Here is a 19,767-nt window from a genome sequence, read left to right on the forward strand (position 1 = left end):
TATTCATATTTTAATCTTAATATAGTTGTATATTTGACTTTTCCATCAAGGACACTTGTTAACATAGCCAGTTATGTCCTAATGAGTTTTGTATTTTGTGTAAAAGGTGTTTGATGAAAGTTTTAGACTAGAAATTTTCTTAAAATTTTTACATATTATTTGTTTTTTAAATATTTAGACAAGCCATTTTGGTTAAGTAAAATTTTGTTTGTTATCTTTTAAAATTTTTCTTTTCCAACTGTTAGTGAGTAAATATATTGTTACCCAAATCTTCTTTGTCTTAGGTCATGCTAAATGTGTAGAAGTGGTAAAAACTTTCAATTTACCATTACTGATGCTTGGGGGAGGTGGATACACAATCCGCAACGTTGCTCGGTGTTGGACATATGAGACTGCAGTTGCCCTTGATTGTGAGATTCCCAACGGTAAGTGTTCTTATTATGATGTCTTCATTGGATGACCTGTCAGTTTGTAGAAAAAGATGGTTAGGTCATTAGAGTTGATTCCAAAACTATGTAAATAGGAGAGCAGTCACTAAATTCATTTTGTATTCACTTTTAAATATTTTCTCTGGAAAATTTTACAACTTGAGTCTGGATTTTGTGTATGGATTGTGCTTTTAATATGTAACTTTATTTCATTATTTTTAATAGAATTGCCATATAATGATTATTTTGAGTATTTTGGACCGGACTTCAAACTGCATATTAGTCCTTCAAACATGACAAACCAGAACACTCCAGAATATATGGAAAAGATAAAGTAAGACATTATCAAATTGATTTGATTGACATTATTAATGTAACTTTTGAAGCTTTTAGAAGGTCATGTGCAGTAGGTCAATTTAACTTTATACATAAGGTATTCCCTTTTGTCAAAAGTATTTGAAACCTTAAGACCATTGATTTCTTTAATTTTATAAAATAATGGAAAATGTATAATAGGACTCATAGCTCAAAAATATTTCCATTTTCTGTTAGTTAAAATGGATTTTTTTGTTGAAAAGGTCACTGTAAGTTGTATATTTTCTTTACACGAAAGTGAAATTTTTCATTGAAACATTTGATAAACCTTTCTCTAAGAAATAGTGTTGGGAGAGACATTGTTAGTACACAGGCCTGGGTTTGTGCCCTCTCTTACCACACACTAGCTCCATGACATTTGGCAAGTTAATTTGCCTTTGTGCTTATATTTTCTCATCCTTGAAATAGGGAATGAAATTTAGTATCTACCTTGTAAATTTTGAGAATTAAATGGATTAATAACAGGTAAAGTATCAGTTCAGTTCAGTTGCTCAGTAGTGTCCGACTCTTTGCGACCCCATGAATCGCAGCACACCAGGCCTCCCTGTCCATCACCAGCTCCTGGAGTTTACCCAAGCTCATGTCCATCAAGTCGGTGATGCCATCCAGCCATCTCATCCTCTGTCGTCCCCTTCTCCTGCCCCCAATCCTTCCCATCATCAGGGTCTTTTTCAATGAGTCAGTACCCAGTAAATGTTACTATTTTAATTCTTAGCTTAAGCTAGATAAAAGATGCAATTTATTTTGCTTAATGTTTCCTCTTACATTGAAAAGGAACTTGAAAGAAAATAATTTTTTCTAATAACTATGCATGTTGTAATTTAGACAGCGTTTATTTGAAAATTTACGCATGTTGCCTCATGCACCTGGCGTCCAGATGCAAGCTATTCCAGAAGATGCAGTTCATGAAGATAGTGGAGATGAAGATGGAGAAGATCCAGACAAGAGAATTTCTAGTAAGATAGTCGTTGATGTGTATTCTGTTACATTTTTCTGGTTTATTAAAAGCAACACTACAGACTGAAAGTTTTGGTTGCCCAAGAACTTCACCTGTTTTCATGAGCACACTGTTATTACTGTCTTTATTTTTATCATTTTTTTTAATCTTACGTAGATTTAATTTCCTTTGTCTCAGAGCCTAATTTAAGTGTCAGCAATTTCAGTTTCTACAAATTAACCACTTATGTATAGAGTGAGTTGAATAACATTAAGCACCTTCTGTTTGATTCTACAGTCTAATTCCACTTAATATGATTTGTAGGCTTTTAGCCTAATAGTATGCTATTATGGTGTAGACATTCTAACATAATTGAAATAAATGATCTTTCTTATTTTCTCTTCTTCCCCTCTCAGCTCTGAAATAAAAGGTTACTTTTTATTTAAAGACATTGCTCCCACTTCCTATCAGGAAAACAATATTTTTTTTTCCTCCAAAGTTTTTTTTTTTTAATGAAAACCTCTAATGTTCTTCATATTTCTTTGAATTATTTCTTCCTAGATTAAAGCTAAATTTTCAATATTTAGCAAGCCATGCATTCAGTTATAATCTTAAAATCTGTTATCCTTACTTTTAAATATGACTAACTAGTTCTTCTATAGAGCAGTGCACTTAACAGTTGTAAAACCTGTGACTGCCTTTGTCAACATTTTATTAAGAATCTTTTAATGTGTCAGTTCGAGCATCAGACAAGCGAATAGCTTGTGATGAAGAGTTCTCAGATTCTGAGGACGAAGGAGAAGGCGGTCGTAGAAATGTGACTGATCATAAGAAAGGAGCAAAAAAAGCTAGAATCGAAGAAGACAAGAAGGAAACGGAGGACAAAAAAGCAGGTCAGATTTATTTTTTGATAGATGTTTTAATTGTAAGGTTTTGAAATTGAGCAACAAGGCAATTTTTATGAGATCCTGAAATACTTCCACAAGTATCGGAAATAGGTGAGTGTGCTAAATAAATAGGTGACTTTTTTCCCCCATGTAAGTAAACTTTTAATTAAAGCTCTCTAAATGTAGTTAGTCACATTTGCTTTTATAATACAGGAAACTATCTTTTCTTGGCAACATAGGCTTAAAATACTGAACACTGCACTGTGATCTAGATTGAGTAAGAGAATAAAGTGGTTATAGACCCATATGTAGCCCATGAGCAGAGCTGAAATTTAAGCTAATTTATAACTACCTGTAAGTTTATTTGATGAGAATAAAACAAAAGAAGAGTCACATTATATAACTTTAGACCCGTGTCACCATTTTGAAAAGGCTCAGAGAATAGACTTTGTTCAGAAATTATTTGAAAGAAACAAAAGCTGTGGAAAGATGGGAAGGGATTTGAGAGCTGGGTTGGGAGGAGATAATACTTTCTGATGTCTTAACTTTAAAAATGTGTCTTGTCTTTTGAGACAAATGTGTCAATTTGTCTGTTGAGAAAATAGATGATTTAGGGCATTGAATTTGCTTTCAGAATGTGTTATCTTTTATCTGAGTTTCCAGAGCATTTACACATACCTCAGTCATTTTATTTAACACATCATATTATAGCACCTCATTAGGAACTTGACGTATCTACCTGCTAGATTGAGCTGCTCGTGGCTAGAGAATGCAGTATCTTAAATGCCTGAATTCTTGTACTTGGTGCATTTCCTGCTGGATACCTGCTACCTATATGCAGGTAACGGTGATGAGCACAGGTTTTAGTTGACCTGTTAGTTTTGACCCTGTAGCTTGTGGAAAACAGATTCAGAGGTACTGGTCCAACATCCTTTTTCTATCATATTGAAGTTACGTGAGTAAGCTGGCTCTCGTATTCTTTTTTTACTACAGAGTTAGGAATCTGTAGCATGTCTGCACATCTAGTTCTGTTTTGTTTGTGGATTGACTCCACTATAGGCTACTGTTCTCTATCTATCATTTTATAATTTTAACTTCCCAATGTATTACAATGATGGCTCCAGTCTGCTCTTGTGTACTGATTGACATCCAGAAATTCCAGCTATGATTGAGGTAAGAAGGACTTAACTTTAGCTGTAGGATTTTTCTAGTATTTTTCTTTTCTCTATCAATTTGTCTTTTCTGGATTTTTTGTTTGTTTGTCTTCCTTTCTGGCATTTATTCTTGCTTTTTAAATTTTTATCTTTCTATGCTTTTTCTTCCAAATGGGAAAGTGGATGCACTAGAATCCTTATCTTTCATTGCTGTTTTAGCTGAAAATGAGAGTGCCTTTTGATCTGGCTTAATGGCCTGGTGATGGATTAATCTCACAGTATTTAGTTCCTAAATTCTTCTGTTGCTGATAATAATTGGTATTTACTTTTTTCAGTTTAATAATGAAATTCTTCTTATAGTATCTTGCATTTGTTAAAATCTTGCAGCATACAGATAAAAGGAATACTACTATAGAAAACATTTTTAAAAGTCTATAGTGCAGAACCTAAAGTTAGGAATATTTCTTTGCTCTTCATCCCTCCCCAGATCCCACTTAGCACTTTTGTTTACATATCTAAAATTAAGCCAGAAACCAAAACAAATGTCATAATAAACATGTTGCTATATGTTTTTATTATAATCAGTGCCTCACAACTTTGGTTCATTGGCTTATCTAAAGAAAAAATTTAGCACATTTTGGCTAATTTGTTTCAATGATCTTGAATCTATAGTGTTACTCTTACTATTTTGTTAATTTTTATTGAAATGGTGAAGTTCTGATACTTATATAGTGAGGGTTTAAAAACTTATGGCTATGTATATGTATGGCTGAGTCCCTTCACAGTGCACCTGAAACTGTCACCACATTGTTAATTAGCTATACCCCAATATAAAATAAAAAGTTTAAAAAAGAAAAGGGTACTAGCCTAACCATTATAAAAAAAAAAAAACTATTGGTTATATAAGCAATAGAATTTAGCTTCTGTTTTCTGACCTCATCTGATTCTGTCCCCTTGTCACAAAACTCCAGCCAGATTGGTCTTGCAGTTTTTCCTTCCAGCCTAATTCCTTTTTGCCTCAAAGTCCTTTTGAGTTTTCCCTCTGTTCAAGGTACTTCTTCCCTTTTCCCACTCAAAAGGGATCTGTTCTTCAGAATGCCTCTCAAAGGTCACTTGTCATAGCCTTTCCTGATCTGTCTGTTGGCTGAACTTCTTCATAATGCATATCCTGCCTATAATGCTGTGATCCCATAGGGGAAACGTTCCCAAAGGCAGGACTGTGATGTTACATTGATACCTTGAACCTCTGTCATTTAGTACATCTTCAGAAGCTTAGTTAGGTATTGATTTTATGAACAGTAATATTGTATATGGCAGTTTTTTATATTTAAGTAAGATATATTTTAAAATACCTACATTTTATATTTCAAAATAGGTGTTAATCTCTTCCCAATTTTTGTTTTTAGATGTTAAGGAGGAAGATAAATCCAAGGATAATAGTGGTGAAAAAACAGATACCAAAGGGTAAGCTGTATTCCCTTTCTAGTAATTTTTATATGCTGTAAAAATAATGAGCATGTTTACTGGGGTTGGGGTGGGATTACATATATACTTTGAGAAGTACTGAACTGAACCTGGAATATCATCAGTAGGTTGTTATGAGATGCTCTGAATTTTAGTATGATAGGTAAGACAATATATATGTGTCTTAACCATTAGCTTATATTTCATTTACTTGCTCATTTTTCATTTATGTAGCATGCCTTAAAAAATTACAAAAGCTAATAATAATCAGTGTTGTAACTGAATGTATTAACATAGATCGGTTTATATTCTTGAACATAATTTATCTAAGCCTTGTTTTGCTATTAACTTTTATGTAGACACTCATCATCTGTCATGGTGCCCTTATTTCTATATACATGATTTTTTGGTGTTGTAAGACAGGTAAATTTAAGAATCACTGGGCTAGTATAACATAATTTTTTAAAAGACCATGATTGAGGTTTGAATTGTCAGAAAGCATATAGATGCTTGGTCACACATAATTTTGTGTTAGCCTTCATAGGATTACTTGAAATAGGTTGTAAAACCACTCAAATGGTCAAGGCAGTCAGTGCTCCAAAAACTCAAGGAACTACCAGCTTACATGTTTCTTGGCAAGAACCATAGGACTGATCTATCGGTCATTGCATTTAAACTGAGACTGTGCAGTTTTTAATATTTCATATCGCCTCTTTTAACAGAGCCAAATCAGAACAGCTCAGCAATCCTTGAATTTGAGTCTCACCACTTTCAGAAACCATAAAAAAGTGAGAAAATATTGGGAAGAAAAATGTTTTTTCTTTTTGAAGACTTCTGGCTTCATTTTATACTACTTTGGCATGGACTGTATTTATTTTCAAAATGGCTTTTGTTTTTGTTTTTGTTTTTCTTGGCAAGTTTTATTGTGAGTTTTCTAATTATGAAACAAAATTTGTTTTCTCCACCATGCTTTACGTGATAGTATTTAAAATTGATGTGTTATTATGTCAAAAAACTGATCTATTAAAGAAGTAATTGGCCTTTCTGAGCTGATTTTTCCATCTTTTGTAATTATCTTTATTAAAAAATTGTACTTCGATTGTCTTTTGTCTGTTTATTACAACATGGAATCTAATTTCAGAGGCTACTAACATGACCGTTTCTGTAGAAAAATAGAATACCCTAAAGGTGAAAGATACTGATTACAACTTCAAAGACATCCATAAACTGTTTTTTCAGGAAATTACATGTTTACAGTAATTATTATTTCTTACTCTATTAGGAGTTCTACCATCTTGTCCTCTGTAGGTTAACCAGCCAATGTTGGTGAAGGTTAATATCTTATAATCATAATTTATCTCTTAGATTAATGATACAAGCTATGCAGTTGAGATATAGGAATTATCTTTGAGCTGAACCAAAGATTCTCAAAAACTGGTAATCGGGATTCTGAGTTGAAAGAAGAAATCTATAATCAGAAAAGGAAACTATAGCTTCCATACTGAGCTCTATGGGACTCTTTTGCCAACCCCTACTATATACCAAGTAGACAAGGAATTGTATGGTGTATTTGAACAGAACTTTCCTGTGTTTATGTCAAGGCTAAAATAAAACTTGCTATTTAGACAAAACCTGGTACTTGTACTGCATATACATGGTACCCAGGTTCCACTATTACACCCAGGCTTCCAAACGAAAGAAAGAAACACTTAAAAGTCATTTATCATTAATTTATAGAGTGTCTACCCACTTTAAGGCTTTGAGCATGCAACTGAACATAATGGGAAAATGCCTGCTCCCACAGCTTACACTTTAATGGTAGGAAGCAAATGGTGTAATTTCTACCACTAAGATATGCAAAGGAGAAAGCAAAACATTTTAGAAACTTGCCAAAATCAATGAAATCTTTTTGCCAGGCCAAATTGATTATTTTGAGGTAAAAATTTGGACAGATCAGTCAAAAATATTTCTCTAAAAGCTCCTGTTAAATAAATACTTCAGCATTTACAAAAGCATCTGGACTTTTGTAATGAGCAGCCATTCTCTCAACCTGTATTTAACAAATATTTCACTTTTGCCATGTTGGTTCCAACTCTTTTTTTTCTTTAAATAAATTTATACAGAAGTCGAAGGCCTCTATCCACTTTATCATTTGATGCCCTTACCACTCTTCAGAAGTAACCATACTTTATGCCTGTTTTCACTCGTGCTGCTTATCTGTCAACATTCAAACCCTTGTGGTGTTAGGAATTATGGAATTCAGTCCTTCATTCGTGAAATAGTTACATACATTTAGTGTTTGTGAAACACTTTACATTTTGATTAACCCTGTTGAACAAGTACAACTCATTTTTTAACTGCTCTGTATTAAGGTTCCATTATAAGGACATACCAAAAATTTGTTTCAATAGTGTAGTGAACCTCCTTGGTTACACTTAGGTTTTGTTTTACTATTTACAAATAGAAGTGTCTATACAAAGTTAAAGCCTCAAGAGAATAATATGAAACATGCAAGTTCAGCAAGATGATTTGGTACAACATTAATACACAGAAAACAGCAACTGGTGATATACAAAAACGCAGCCAGATTTGTCAGAAGAAGGAAGATCCCATTTACAAGAGCAATAAAAAAAATTCCTATAAATTATTAATATAAAGAAGCTATAGTTCTGGCATATAGTGAAAAAGATCATAAGATGTCAAGGTAAATACTCTAATACATTTGGAAAAATATTGGATAAATAATTCGGATTGATGAAGGAAGAGATTATTCCTTGAGTGGTATCAGGATAATGGGCAATCAAATGGATAAAAAGAAGTTGAATGCTTTCCATGAGAAGAGTCAGATTAGTTGGATGTTGAATTTTATCAAAAGCATTTTCTGCATCTATTGAGGTCATCAGTCTTCAGTTTTTTAATGTGTAATTTTTTAGATTAAGTTTTAATTAAAAATATAAACAATTTCTGGTCAAAGGGATGGAAATTTTACACATCCTTACAGCTTTCATTTCCTTTTTTTCAGATTATCTTTTGTGATGACTTGCAGATTCATGCAGTTCAGTGTTTCTGGGACAATAGTGACTATCTTAGTTTCATTTCTTCCCTGGAGAAGGAAGATTTGCCTTGTGGCTAAAAGTCCTAACAGAGTCTTCTGGGAGAATCATATGGTCCTGATAGGGGTAGTCGCTATCATTTCAGTTTTAAAAATGGCACTTTATTATTTTTTTTTTCTGAGGTTTTTTTTTTTTTAATTAATTTATTTATGTTAGTTGGGGGCTAATTACTTTACAATATTGTAGTGGTTTTTGCCATACATTGACATGAATCCGCCATGGGTTTACATGTGTTCCCCATCCTGAACCCCCCTCCCACCTCCCTCCCCATCCCATCCCTCTGGGTCATCCCATTGCCCCAGCCCTGAGCATTTGTCTCATGCATCGAACCTGGAATGGTGTTCTGTTTCACATATGATTATATACATGTTTCAATGCTATTCTCCCAGAATGTCCCACCCTCCCCTTCTCCCTCAGAGTCCATAAGATTGTTCTATGCATCTGTGTCTCTTATTCTGTCTCGCATATAGGGTTATCGTTACCATCTTTCAAATTCCATATATATGCATTAGTATACTGTATTGGTGTTTTTCTTTCTGGCTTAACTTCACTCTGTATAATGGGCTCCAGTTTCATCCATCTCAATAGAACTGATTCAAATGTATTCTTTTTAATGGCTGAGTAATATTCCATTGTGTATATGTACCACAGCTTCCTTATCCATTCGTCTGCTGATGGACATCTAAGTTGCTTCCATGTCCTGGCTATTGTAAACAGTGCTGCGATGAACACTGGGGTACACGCGTCTCTTTCAATTCTGGTTTCCTCAGTGTGTATGCCCAGCAGTGGGATTGCTGGGTCATATGGCAGTTCTATTCCCAGTTTTTTAAGGAATCTCCACACTGTTCTCCATAGTGGCTGTACTAGTTTGCATTCCCACCAACAGTGTAAGAGGGTTCCCTTTTCTCCACACCCTCTCCAGCATTTATTGCTTGTAGACTTTTGGATAGCAGCCATTCTGACTGGTGTGAAATGGTACCTCATAGTGGTTTTGATTTGCATTTCTCTAATAATGAGTGATGTTGAGCATCTTTTCATGTGTTTGTTAGCCATCTGTATGTCTTCTTTGGAGAAATGTCTGTTTAGTTCTTTGGCCCATTTTTTGATTGGGTCGTTTATTTTTCTGGAATTGAGCTGCAGGAGTTGCTTGTATATTTTTGAGATTAATTGTTTGTCCGTTGCTTCGTTTGCTATTATTTTCTCCCATTCTGAAGGCTGTCTTTTCACCTTGCTTATAGTTTCCTTTGTTGTGCAAAAGCTTTTAAGCTTAATTAGGTCCCATTTGTTTATTTTTGCTTTTATTTCCAATATTCTGGGAGGTGGGTCATGGAGGATCCTGCTGTGATTTATGTCAGAGAGTGTTTTGCCTATGTTTTCCTCTAGGAGCTTTATAGTTTCTGGTCTTACGTTTAGATCTTTAATCCATAAAAATGGCACTTTAAAACAGACCTCAACTTGCTGGGGAGGTAGGGGGAGTGGAGAAGCTCTTTACTTAAGATCCTGCTGTTTTCTCAATTTTTCTCATTTCCTTATGGCATGGATGAAAGCTTCCAAATTCCACTGGTACCATAAGTTAGTTAATATAATAACCAGTGCTACTAGCATTCTGTCAATAGGAGATGCTTTGAAGTTCTTAAGAGTGGAGTAATTTACCTTCATCTTCTGATTGCTGTGGCTTCAGTAAAATTACTACTGAAGCTTCTCTGATACCGGGATTCATAACATTTCTTACTGTATTGTGATATAAATGACATGGATTTTCAAGTTTTAAGTGAAAACTTCAATTTTTATGCTTTCGCAAGCAGTAAGTTTCGGTAGCTTAAGATCCTTTTTTCTTCACAATCCTGTGCAAGTTACTAACTTCTCTGTGTCTTAATTGCTTCTTAACTTAAAATGAGGAAAATAATAGTAGTCCTCTCCTCATTAAGGTTGTTGAAGATTGAGTTGATACAGTTAATGCTGTTAACTACTACTGTTGTTATGTCAGGTAAACGGAGATAGATGGGACCAGAATATTGAGGGACATCTTAAATCTTCAAGTGTTATTTAGACATCAGATGAATTGCTTCTGAGCCTTGTGTTTGAGTTCGATGCCCACTAGTATAAAAATACTAGGCCATGGTGGATAGGGAAACAATCTTTTGAGAACTAGTTTCAGCAAGGAATCTATTAACATTGGTAAATTTAGGGGGATATTAGTGTCCCTGCAATTCACTGGATGGTAATCTGTCAAGCAAAATGGTTGTCAATGGATTATGGAAAACATGAAACTATTAAATTGTTATTGTCTGTTTATATGAGTAGCATTGTTAATGTGAAGAAATAATCCTCAGATTACAATATAAAGAAGCTACTCAACAGTTGCTGCATTTTCTCTAACTTGCCACAAGATGGCAGATGTTCCATTGTTTACATTTTTTTTCTGTTTTTTGTGCATTTTCTCCTGTAGTCGCTTGGTGGTCCATTGAACAAGCCGAGTAACACTCATTAACAAGTTCTTTTGAATGCATTGTTGGACTCAATACCATTTGAATTAAGCTACAGTGTAGTTTACTGATTGGGATTTTTCTTTAGGTATAACAATTATAATAATAATTCCTGAGCCTTACATCCATAAAACACAGTAGAGTATATCTGGTAGTAAATGTAATTTGTGACTTTTCTAGTCAAAAGTAGAATAGAAATGAATATTAGAGCCAGAGTAGTTTTCTATTTTGGTTGGGAATGGAATCCTTTAAAATACACAATAGAAAAGGAGAATTGAAATTTGATTCTAAAAAATGTAGTTCGGTATAGTGAAGTTCATATGCAGGGACATTGGACTGCATATGAAGTAGTTCTACAACATTTGTTACTAAACTAAGTACCTAACCTCTTTGATCTTTGAAATTATGAAACTTTGAAGTCTTACGATTAGGATATTGGTTAATCCTGGTGGAATAAATTATAAAGGAGAACTGGATACTTGATTAAGTTGTTATTTGCTCTTTACTTAAGAATGTTTACTCCAAATGTTGGTAAAATATGTACGTGTACATGTATTTCTAAAATAACATGAATAGTAAAATTCTGAACTGGTAAATTTTTTTTCCAGTCCCACCTTGTAACCAACGGTATGTGTTTGAGAGTGAGTTCAACAAAGTAATGATTGAAATCTAAGACTGATCTCTCAAGTTATGAATTTTGGTTCTATCGGTAAATCAGAAGCTTCTACCTTCTCTCGTGTATTATTTAACTAGTTATCTTTTTTTGTTTCTTCAGAAATCAACATTTCAAGAGTGATCTTCCTATACAGTAACTGCCTGATATGCAGGTAAAGTTTTTCAGTAAACAAATACCAACAAAAGGTCACTGCATTCTGGCAACTAGTAAACTGAATGTTTGACTTAAGAGACAAGTGTTTCTCCCTTTGCCTTTTTTAATTGCATTTTTACTGTGTCCCTAGGTGAGAAACACTTCAAAAATCTTATTCTGTAATCTAGCAGGAAAGTTCAAACATGGGTCACCTTTGATTGAATTCTAGGTGGGACTGAGGTGTTAAGGGCACCCTAGTGTGCTCTTTTGGTAGATAACAGCCTTCCAGGTAGAAGAAAGGAAGACCTACATCTCATCAGCCTTTCAGAAGTTGTCTGAAATGGGCTGAATTCTAATTTCCGTAGGATCCACCTGATGTGGACATACAGTATCTTCCAGGAGAAGATTTTTCTCTACAATCTGAAGTTCCAACTATTACTAGCTATCCTCTTCCCCATTAATCAATTGCAAATCTCTTTTTGGTGAATTTAAAAAAATATATTATTTTTAGACATATTTAGTTGTATAATGTTTACATGTACTAAGTGTAGGTGCAGTTTCTGTGCTATTCCTTTTAGATGGTGAGTACGTTTTGGAAATCTGTTTGGAAATCTCAAAGTAACATCTGAGATATCGTTAAGTAGATGGTAAAGCATTGGGGTTTCTTAATGACTCAATGCCATCATATTTCTAGAGTTAGAAAACATTGTAAGTTCATTTTATCTCAGCTCTATTTCTAAATATTATGGGCAATAAATATGAACTCCCAGATATGCACCACAGATCCTAAAAGTTATTTAATGGTGAACAGCCTCATCTCTAGCTTTTTTTGTGCTTTTTACTTGGCCTGTTCAAAGCACCATCACCACTTAGAGCAGCAGCAGGTAAAGAGCAGTGCACTAGAAATCACAAATGTGGAGTTAGCCCCAGCTTTACATTATTGATTGAAGAGCTTTGCTTTGGCCTCATCATTTAAATTGCTATGCCTCAGTTTACTAATCTTGGTAAAGAATCTGCCTGCCAATGCAGGAGACATGGGTTCAATTCCTGACCTGGGAAGATCCCATGTGCTACGGAGCACAAGCCTGGGCGCCATAACTATTGAGCCTATGATCTAGAGCCCGGGAGGTGCAACTGCTGAGCCCATGTGCCACAGCTGCTGAAACCTGCGCACCCTAGAACCTGTGCTCCATAACAAAAGAAGCCACCTCAATGAGAGGCCCATGCTCCACAGCTAGACAGTAGCCCCGACTTGCCTCAACTAGAGAAAAGCCTGTGCAGCAGTGAAGACCTAGCACAGACAAACTAATTTTTTTTTAAGTCACATGCAATTTATGCCCCCCCCCCAAAAATGTTAGAGACCAAAGATTGCCTGTGCCAGGGTCTAATCATGAGAGAAAAGCCACAATGTAATTTGAACATGAAAAGTTTTATATAATCATTAATTGTAACAAGATTGGAGTACTGAAGGATTCCCTAGTGAAAAATAAGGAGACTGTTAAAAAAAAAAAAAAAAGGTTAATAACATACAAGGAGAGGCCATTGCCCCTGAGAGTGTCCCAAGGTGAGCCTACCTCCCGACCCAAGACTGAGACCCAGATTCTGGAGAGGACACATCTATGGTTCTCTGGCTGGCAGAGAAGTCACTGGGGATTGCATGGATGGAACTTGCTGGAAATCCACCCTCCAACAGTTGCTAGAAATTCTCCTTCTAAGGTGGTAAGGAGATGCTGCTGCTCATTGGGTGATGGGTCCAAGTGCCAGAGAACTGATTGGTGTTGCAGGAGCCAGGGGCCGGAGAAGCCATTCGAGCTGCAAGAGCCTGCGGAGAAGAGCACCCTGGAACCAGAGAAGCTCCTCCTCCTCCAGCACCTTTTATTGACAGCTTGGTATTGTGCCAGCTGTCAAAGTAGGAATATTTAAAAGTCAACTCTAGTATTGTGGTGCAGGCAATAAAGGATCTATTTGGAACTGAGAGGAAATAAACTCATAACTGGCCTGATCTTCTCAAAGGACCATGGCACGAGCTAGTCTTTGTAATGGAGTAGTAACAAAACTTGTTTTAGAACACTTGCTGAAGCCAGGTAACATTGGAGTAGCTGTAACTACTTAATGCTTAGTAAAGCTGTATAAGGTAGTATAAAGATGACCACTTATTTTTGTGGCCTTGGACAAGTTTCCTAAGCTCTGAGCATCAGTTTTCTCATTCATTAAATGGAATTAATATTGATTTCAGTTATAAAGGTTAAATAGATAGGAATTTGTCTCTGGTCCTTCTTAAAACCGCTAATATATTTTTTTGTTTCTCAGATTCTCAATCATGTCCCACTCTGCAACTGCATGAACTGTAGCCTGCCTGGCTCCTCGTTCCTTGGGATTCACCTAGTAAGAATACCGGAGTGGGGTGCCGTTTCCTCCTCCAAGGAATCTTCCTGACTTAGGGATTGAACCTGCATCTCTTATATCTCCTGCATTGGCAGGCGGATTCTTTACCACTTGTGCCACCTGGAAAGCCCAATAATATACAAAAAGGAGCAAAAACTAAGTCCAAAAGGTGAATGGAAGTGGATACCACAGCAAAAAAAGAAAAATGATCATTTTGGAAAGTTATGGAAAGTGGTAACTGGAACCAGCTCCTACAAGGATAAAAGTCAGGAAGCAGTGAGCTCCAGAAAGGCTTAGAGTGGGAAGCATCACTGAAAGCTGCGGTGCTGAATGAGAATGAAAGTGGGAAGACTGTGATGTCTTCAAGAGGATCAGCTTGATCTCCCTAGCCTGAGAAGCCCAGCAGGCACCCCTGTCCTCCACCCCAACAGAAGAGCTTTGCCCTCTACAAAAGCTAGACCAGACTGGCTCTGGGCTCAGAAACAGAAGACCTGAGGTGACACCCTGAGAAAATAAAAGCCTTAATGCGGAACTGTGAGACCCACTGTCTCAGTACAGATCTCCTCACACTTATAATTCTTGGAGAGCATTGAGCTTATTAGATTTGTATTTGTAGATTCTTGTATTTCAGCAAATTTGAAAAGGCCAACAAAACTGACAGTTTTAGCTCAGCTGACTAAGAGAAAGAGAATGCATAAATAACTAAAATGAGCAATGTAAGTGCAGACATTGCTAACAAACTTGCAGAAATAAAGAGGATTATAAGAGAATACTATGAAGAATCATATACCAACAATTTAGTAAACTAGAAGGTATGGAGAAATTCCTAGAAATACACAAATTATCAAATCTGACTTAGACAGAAAATCTCAATAGATATAGCAAATAAAGGGGATTGAATCAGTTCAGCAAGAACAACAACAACCCAACAACCTCCCTGCAAAGAAAAGTCCAGGACCAGATGACTTCACTGGCAAATCCCACCAAACATTTAAAGAAGAATTAATGCCAATACTTCTCAAACTCTTCCAAAAAGTAGAAGAGGAAGGAGCACACTATCTCATCCCTTGAAGCCAGTCTTTCCCTGATACCAAAGCCAGATGAAGATACAAGAAAAAACTACAGATAAATATATATGTGTGTGTGTGTGTGTTAGTTACATGTATATTATATAATTATATATTAGTCTGTATTGTGTGTGTGTGTGTATATATATATATATATATAGTGAAATATAGGAATGCAGTACTAATACAATGTGGATGAACCCTGAAAACATTACACTGAGTGAAAGAAGCCTGATACACAGGATCACAGATTGTATGATTCCATTTATATGAAATATCAAGAATAGGTAAATTGTTAGATAATGCAAATTAGTGGTTACTAGGGTAGAGGGGGAATTTGGAAGTAAGTGCTTAATGGGTATGAGATTTCCTTTGGAAGTGATGAAAATGTTCTAGAACTAGATAGAAGTGATGATTGTACAACATTGCAAATGCACTAAATACCACTAAATTGTTTGCTTTAAAATGCTCAATTCTATGTTATGTGAATTTTGCCTCAAAAAAAAAAAATGTACATGTTTCTGTTAGGCTCTCTTCTGAATATTTCTTGTAGCGTTCACAGTACTGGCCCTAAATCTAATCTAATCTACCTTCTAGTCTCATGAAAGAGGCGGCATTAGATAAGCCAACAAGTAGACAATTATGTCGGAGAAGGCACTGGCAACCCACTCCAGTACTCTTGCCTGGAAAATCCCATGGACGGAGGAGCCTGGTAGGCTGCAATCCATGGGGTCGCTAAGAGTCAGACACGACTGAGCGACTTCACTTTCACTTTTCCCTTTCATGCATTGGAGAAGGAAATGGAAACCCACTCCAGTGTTCTTGCCTGGAGAATCCCAGGGACAGGGGAACCTGGTGGGCTGCCGTCTATGGGGTTGCAGAGAGTCGGACACGACTGAAACGACTTAGCAGCAGCAGCAGCAGACAATTATGTGGTTATGATTGTGGTCAGTGCTATATACAACAGAAAAGGGTGTGGCATAAAAAGAATATGAGGAAATTGAGTTAGATTGGGATGTGAGGGATAGAGGTCAGGAACATCTATCTAAGAAAGTAACTTTTTAGTTGGGAGCTAAAGAATGATTAGGAGGGACTTACCTGGTGGTTCAGTGGTGAAGAATCTGCCTCCAAAGGCAGGGGAAGCAGGCTCGATCCCTAGTCAGGGAACTAAGATGCCACATGCTGCAGGGCAACTAAGCCCTGGTACCACAACTAGAGAAGGCTGCATGCTGCAAGGAAGACCCAGAGCAGCTCCCCACCCCCCAAACAAATGGAAGAAAGAAACAACTTTGTAAATCAACTATACTTGAGTATAAAATAAAAATTAAATTGAATTTAAAAGTAAATAAGGAATGCATAGGAAGTGCCCTAGTGAGGAGTTGGGTATTATAGACTCCAGACAGAGAAGGCAGCATGCCTAGTGTGCTGCAGCAGAAAAGAGCTCGTACATGTGAGAAATGGAAAGAGTGGCCCAGCTCAGGCCCAGTGAGTGCCCTGAGTGACCTCAGTCAGTCCCTTGAGGAGCATAAGAGTTGCTCAGTGCTGTGTGGACACCCTTCAGTCTGCTCAGACTCTGACAATCCACTGCAAGGCTCCTGGAGGTGTGGGTAATTTCCTTGACTCTGCCCTGTCTAATACTTTTTCAAATCAGTTTTTTTTCAGAAAGAGAAGGTAACGAAAAGGAAGAAGGGGAGCAAAAGATCAAAATTGGAGTCTTGTCTCTGCCACTATTAGTACTTAATTTAAGGTAAGTTATTTACTGTCGTTATTCCAGAATTAATCAATTCATTGGCTAATTAATTATTTTGTGGGGGAAAAAGATGTCCTGTGGTCAGTAAATTAGAGAAATGTTTGTCAATTGGCAGGACACTTTCTGATCTTTGAATATATTCCTCTTTCCATTTCCTGTTTTCAATCCATTGGCCTTTGTTTCTTCCTTCATAATAGCTTTCACTGGTATCTATTTAAAAATCATACATTAACATTATATACTAGGCATTTTAAAAACTATAACTTCATCCTCACAAGAATTATATATGTTATTTCACATTCATTGTCTAAGTAGAGAAACTGAGGTTTAGAGAGGTTGGGTATCTTGCTTGGGGTCACAGAGCTCATACATGATTGAGCTCTGATTCGAAGCCAGTCCTTTTAACTCTGAAGGCTGTGGTTTCCCCAGGAGCATGGGCTGTTTTCTTTTCATTCTACTGCCGTAACTTCCTCATTTTCCCTATGAACAACAGCAAGGGCTTCCTGGTTTGCCTTGCTTCCCTCCATCCTCTTTCTGCTTCAACCCACACTGTCCCACACTCTACCCTGCCGCCAGGTTAATTTCTCTTGAACACATGTACCCCCAAAATCAAGGTCCCAAAAAACTTTTGATTGAATCTGGCGGAGGAGAGAGCTGAGGTTCCATTGGCTTCATAGAACTTTAGCTGAAGGGAAAATTTTTCTGCACCCATTAAAGTTTTCAGAGAAAAAAAGATGATAAGTTATTAGAAGAAAATGAGACCGTTAAAACCTTCCGGAGTACTTGAAAACAAGCCCTCAGGTCAGGTGGGATCTGGAGAGGCACGGGACATGCTGAAGGGACGAGCCAGTGGTCTGGGTATCGGCCTGCTCTCTCCTCTCTTCCCCTCCCCACCATGGGGAGGTGGGCCCCTCTCCATTGCACAGGAGACCAGGTCTGGGAAACCTACCAACAGCCCAGGATGGAAACTGCAAAAGGAAACTGATGTTTTGATTAAGCAAATATTTGAAATTATTTCATTCCAAAGAAAAATATCCCAATTCAAGTGCCAAGCATTGAGTATTCACAAACAGAAAACAGATGCAACATGTGTTCAGTTTGAAACCGACTTGGGAATAACTCTCCCGAAACTGAATGTGGACATATTTACACAATGTAATTCATAACAGAGCTCTGGAAGGGTTTCTAAGAGGAGACAAAGGAGTACTATACACACATTTAGCTATCCCTTGAGTATGGGCATGTACCAAATGTAATAAATATATGTCTGCTATTTAGCTCTGCAATTTCCACATGTTTTTTAAGTGACTGCATTACTGATTACATAAGACACTGAAATCTTTTTAGAAATATGTATAATGGTAATGTTTTTAGAACCACATTATAAGAATAATTAACCATTGGAAAATATTTTTTTTTCTACTTCTCAAGTTCAATGCTATCCTAAGAAAAAAATTCTTCCTGATTTGGAAAATGAACTTGGAGCCAAGATTGACTTTCTCTTACGAAGGAAACTTCAATAAAGATTTTTCATCTTTTGATCCTCTTAGGAAAATGAGGTTTATCACTCTTCAGAAAACAAAATCCTTGATGTTTTCTTGCATTCCTTTTACACAAACATAGAAGTGTTTTTGAAGTGCAAAAACAGAATCATAATTTTTTTAAATGGCTAACTTTTAGCCAACCTTCCATCCAAGTGAATCAAAAAGTTTTAAATCCATAAAATACTCCCACAAGTTTCTAACTAGAAAGATGATGGTGGATACCAAGTTGTAACCTTTTACAGTCAATACTGTCTCAGTATTTTCCATGTATTTTTTTGTTTTGTTATTTTTGTTTGTTTCAACAAATGACAGTTCTCACATTTTGAATGTGTTGTTTCAGCAACAGTTCTCACATTCAAAATAAATTTATATAGACTCTATTCAACAAATGTATATTGAGTACTCCCAATGTATAAAAAATTATACCATGCTGTTAGCTTTCCATTTGGATTAGATTTTTATATTGGTTCATTTATGTGTTAATTTTATTGACTGCTTCTTAATTTTTTTAATTTTCTAAATTAAAAAAAATTAATGTGATATATTTTGCATCCAGTGAAATTTTAAATTATCAATCCTATTAAAAAGGTAGAAGAAGATTAAATGTAAGTAAAATTAGAAATATATAGCATATAATAAGCCTGTGGTGTCAGGGCTTCCATGGTGGCTCAACGGTAAAGAACCAGCCTGCAGTGCAGGAGATCTCGGTTCGATCCCTGGGTTGGGAAGATCCCCTGGAAGAGAGCATGGCAACCCACTCCAGTATTCTTGCCTGGAGAATCCCCATGGACAGAGGAGCCTGGCGGGCTACAGTCCATGGAGTAGCAAAGAATCAGACACGACTGAGCAACTAAGCACATATGTTGTAAGACTTGCAATATAAGCTTGTGTGGACATCTAAGATAGTAACACCATTGGCCCTAGTCGCTCCTCCCCCACTTTCTCTCCTCCATGTCCACACTTTGCTGGATCTCTTTTCCATTCTCTCCCACAGCAGGCATGCCTCTAGTTGACTTATTTAGATTGAGTTCATTCTCTACCCTGGGCTTAGTCATTTGAATTGCTTTGGTTAATAGAACAAAGCAGTCTGTAGTTTGCTAGCTCCAAGACTAGGCCTCAAAAGATTTTTCCACTTTATCTCTTGTGTTTCTCCCATCCCTGGGCGGAACATGCCCAGGGCTAGCAACGGGTCCCAGAAATAGGAATTTAGACATGGAGGGTGAGTTGCCCAGGCAACTTGTCAAACACAGCCCAGAGCAGAGCTCCCAGTTCACTTGTGCCTGGAGCCCAGCTCATATCTGCTCTGTTACTTTCCAGGACTGTCACAACAAAGTACCACAGACCAGGCTGTGTAAACAATGTAAATTTA

The 19,767-nt window shown here is 36.5% G+C and overlaps 1 protein-coding gene and 1 long non-coding RNA gene across 5 annotated transcripts in view; both read left to right on the forward strand.

Annotated features, from left to right (window-relative positions):
* The window catches only part of HDAC2 (histone deacetylase 2), a 32,280-nt gene extending 25,936 nt beyond the window's left edge, over nt 1–6,344 (forward strand). For both annotated transcript variants that reach the window (XM_081529604.1, XM_081529605.1), the window contains 6 exons: nt 285–425; nt 654–762; nt 1,629–1,759; nt 2,478–2,633; nt 5,188–5,245; nt 5,968–6,344. In XM_081529604.1, the coding sequence (XP_081385730.1) occupies nt 285–425; nt 654–762; nt 1,629–1,759; nt 2,478–2,633; nt 5,188–5,245; nt 5,968–5,998 (626 nt within the window). In that variant the 3' untranslated portion in view covers nt 5,999–6,344. The remainder of the gene's footprint in view (nt 1–284; nt 426–653; nt 763–1,628; nt 1,760–2,477; nt 2,634–5,187; nt 5,246–5,967) is intronic.
* Nucleotides 6,345–8,267: 1,923 nt separating this feature from the next.
* Nucleotides 8,268–19,767, forward strand: part of LOC145521250 (uncharacterized) — a 42,227-nt gene continuing 30,727 nt past the window's right edge. For all 3 annotated transcript variants that reach the window (XR_014065265.1, XR_014065264.1, XR_014065263.1), the window contains exons 1-3: nt 8,268–11,671; nt 13,963–15,176; nt 16,756–16,851. This is a non-coding gene — a long non-coding RNA (uncharacterized LOC145521250). The remainder of the gene's footprint in view (nt 11,672–13,962; nt 15,177–16,755; nt 16,852–19,767) is intronic.

The sequence above is a fragment of the Giraffa tippelskirchi genome, chromosome 9 (assembly GCF_054371585.1).
Source record: "Giraffa tippelskirchi isolate mGirTip1 chromosome 9, T2T-mGirTip1v1.2.pri, whole genome shotgun sequence".
In the NCBI taxonomy this organism is placed as follows: domain Eukaryota; kingdom Metazoa; phylum Chordata; class Mammalia; order Artiodactyla; family Giraffidae; genus Giraffa; species Giraffa tippelskirchi.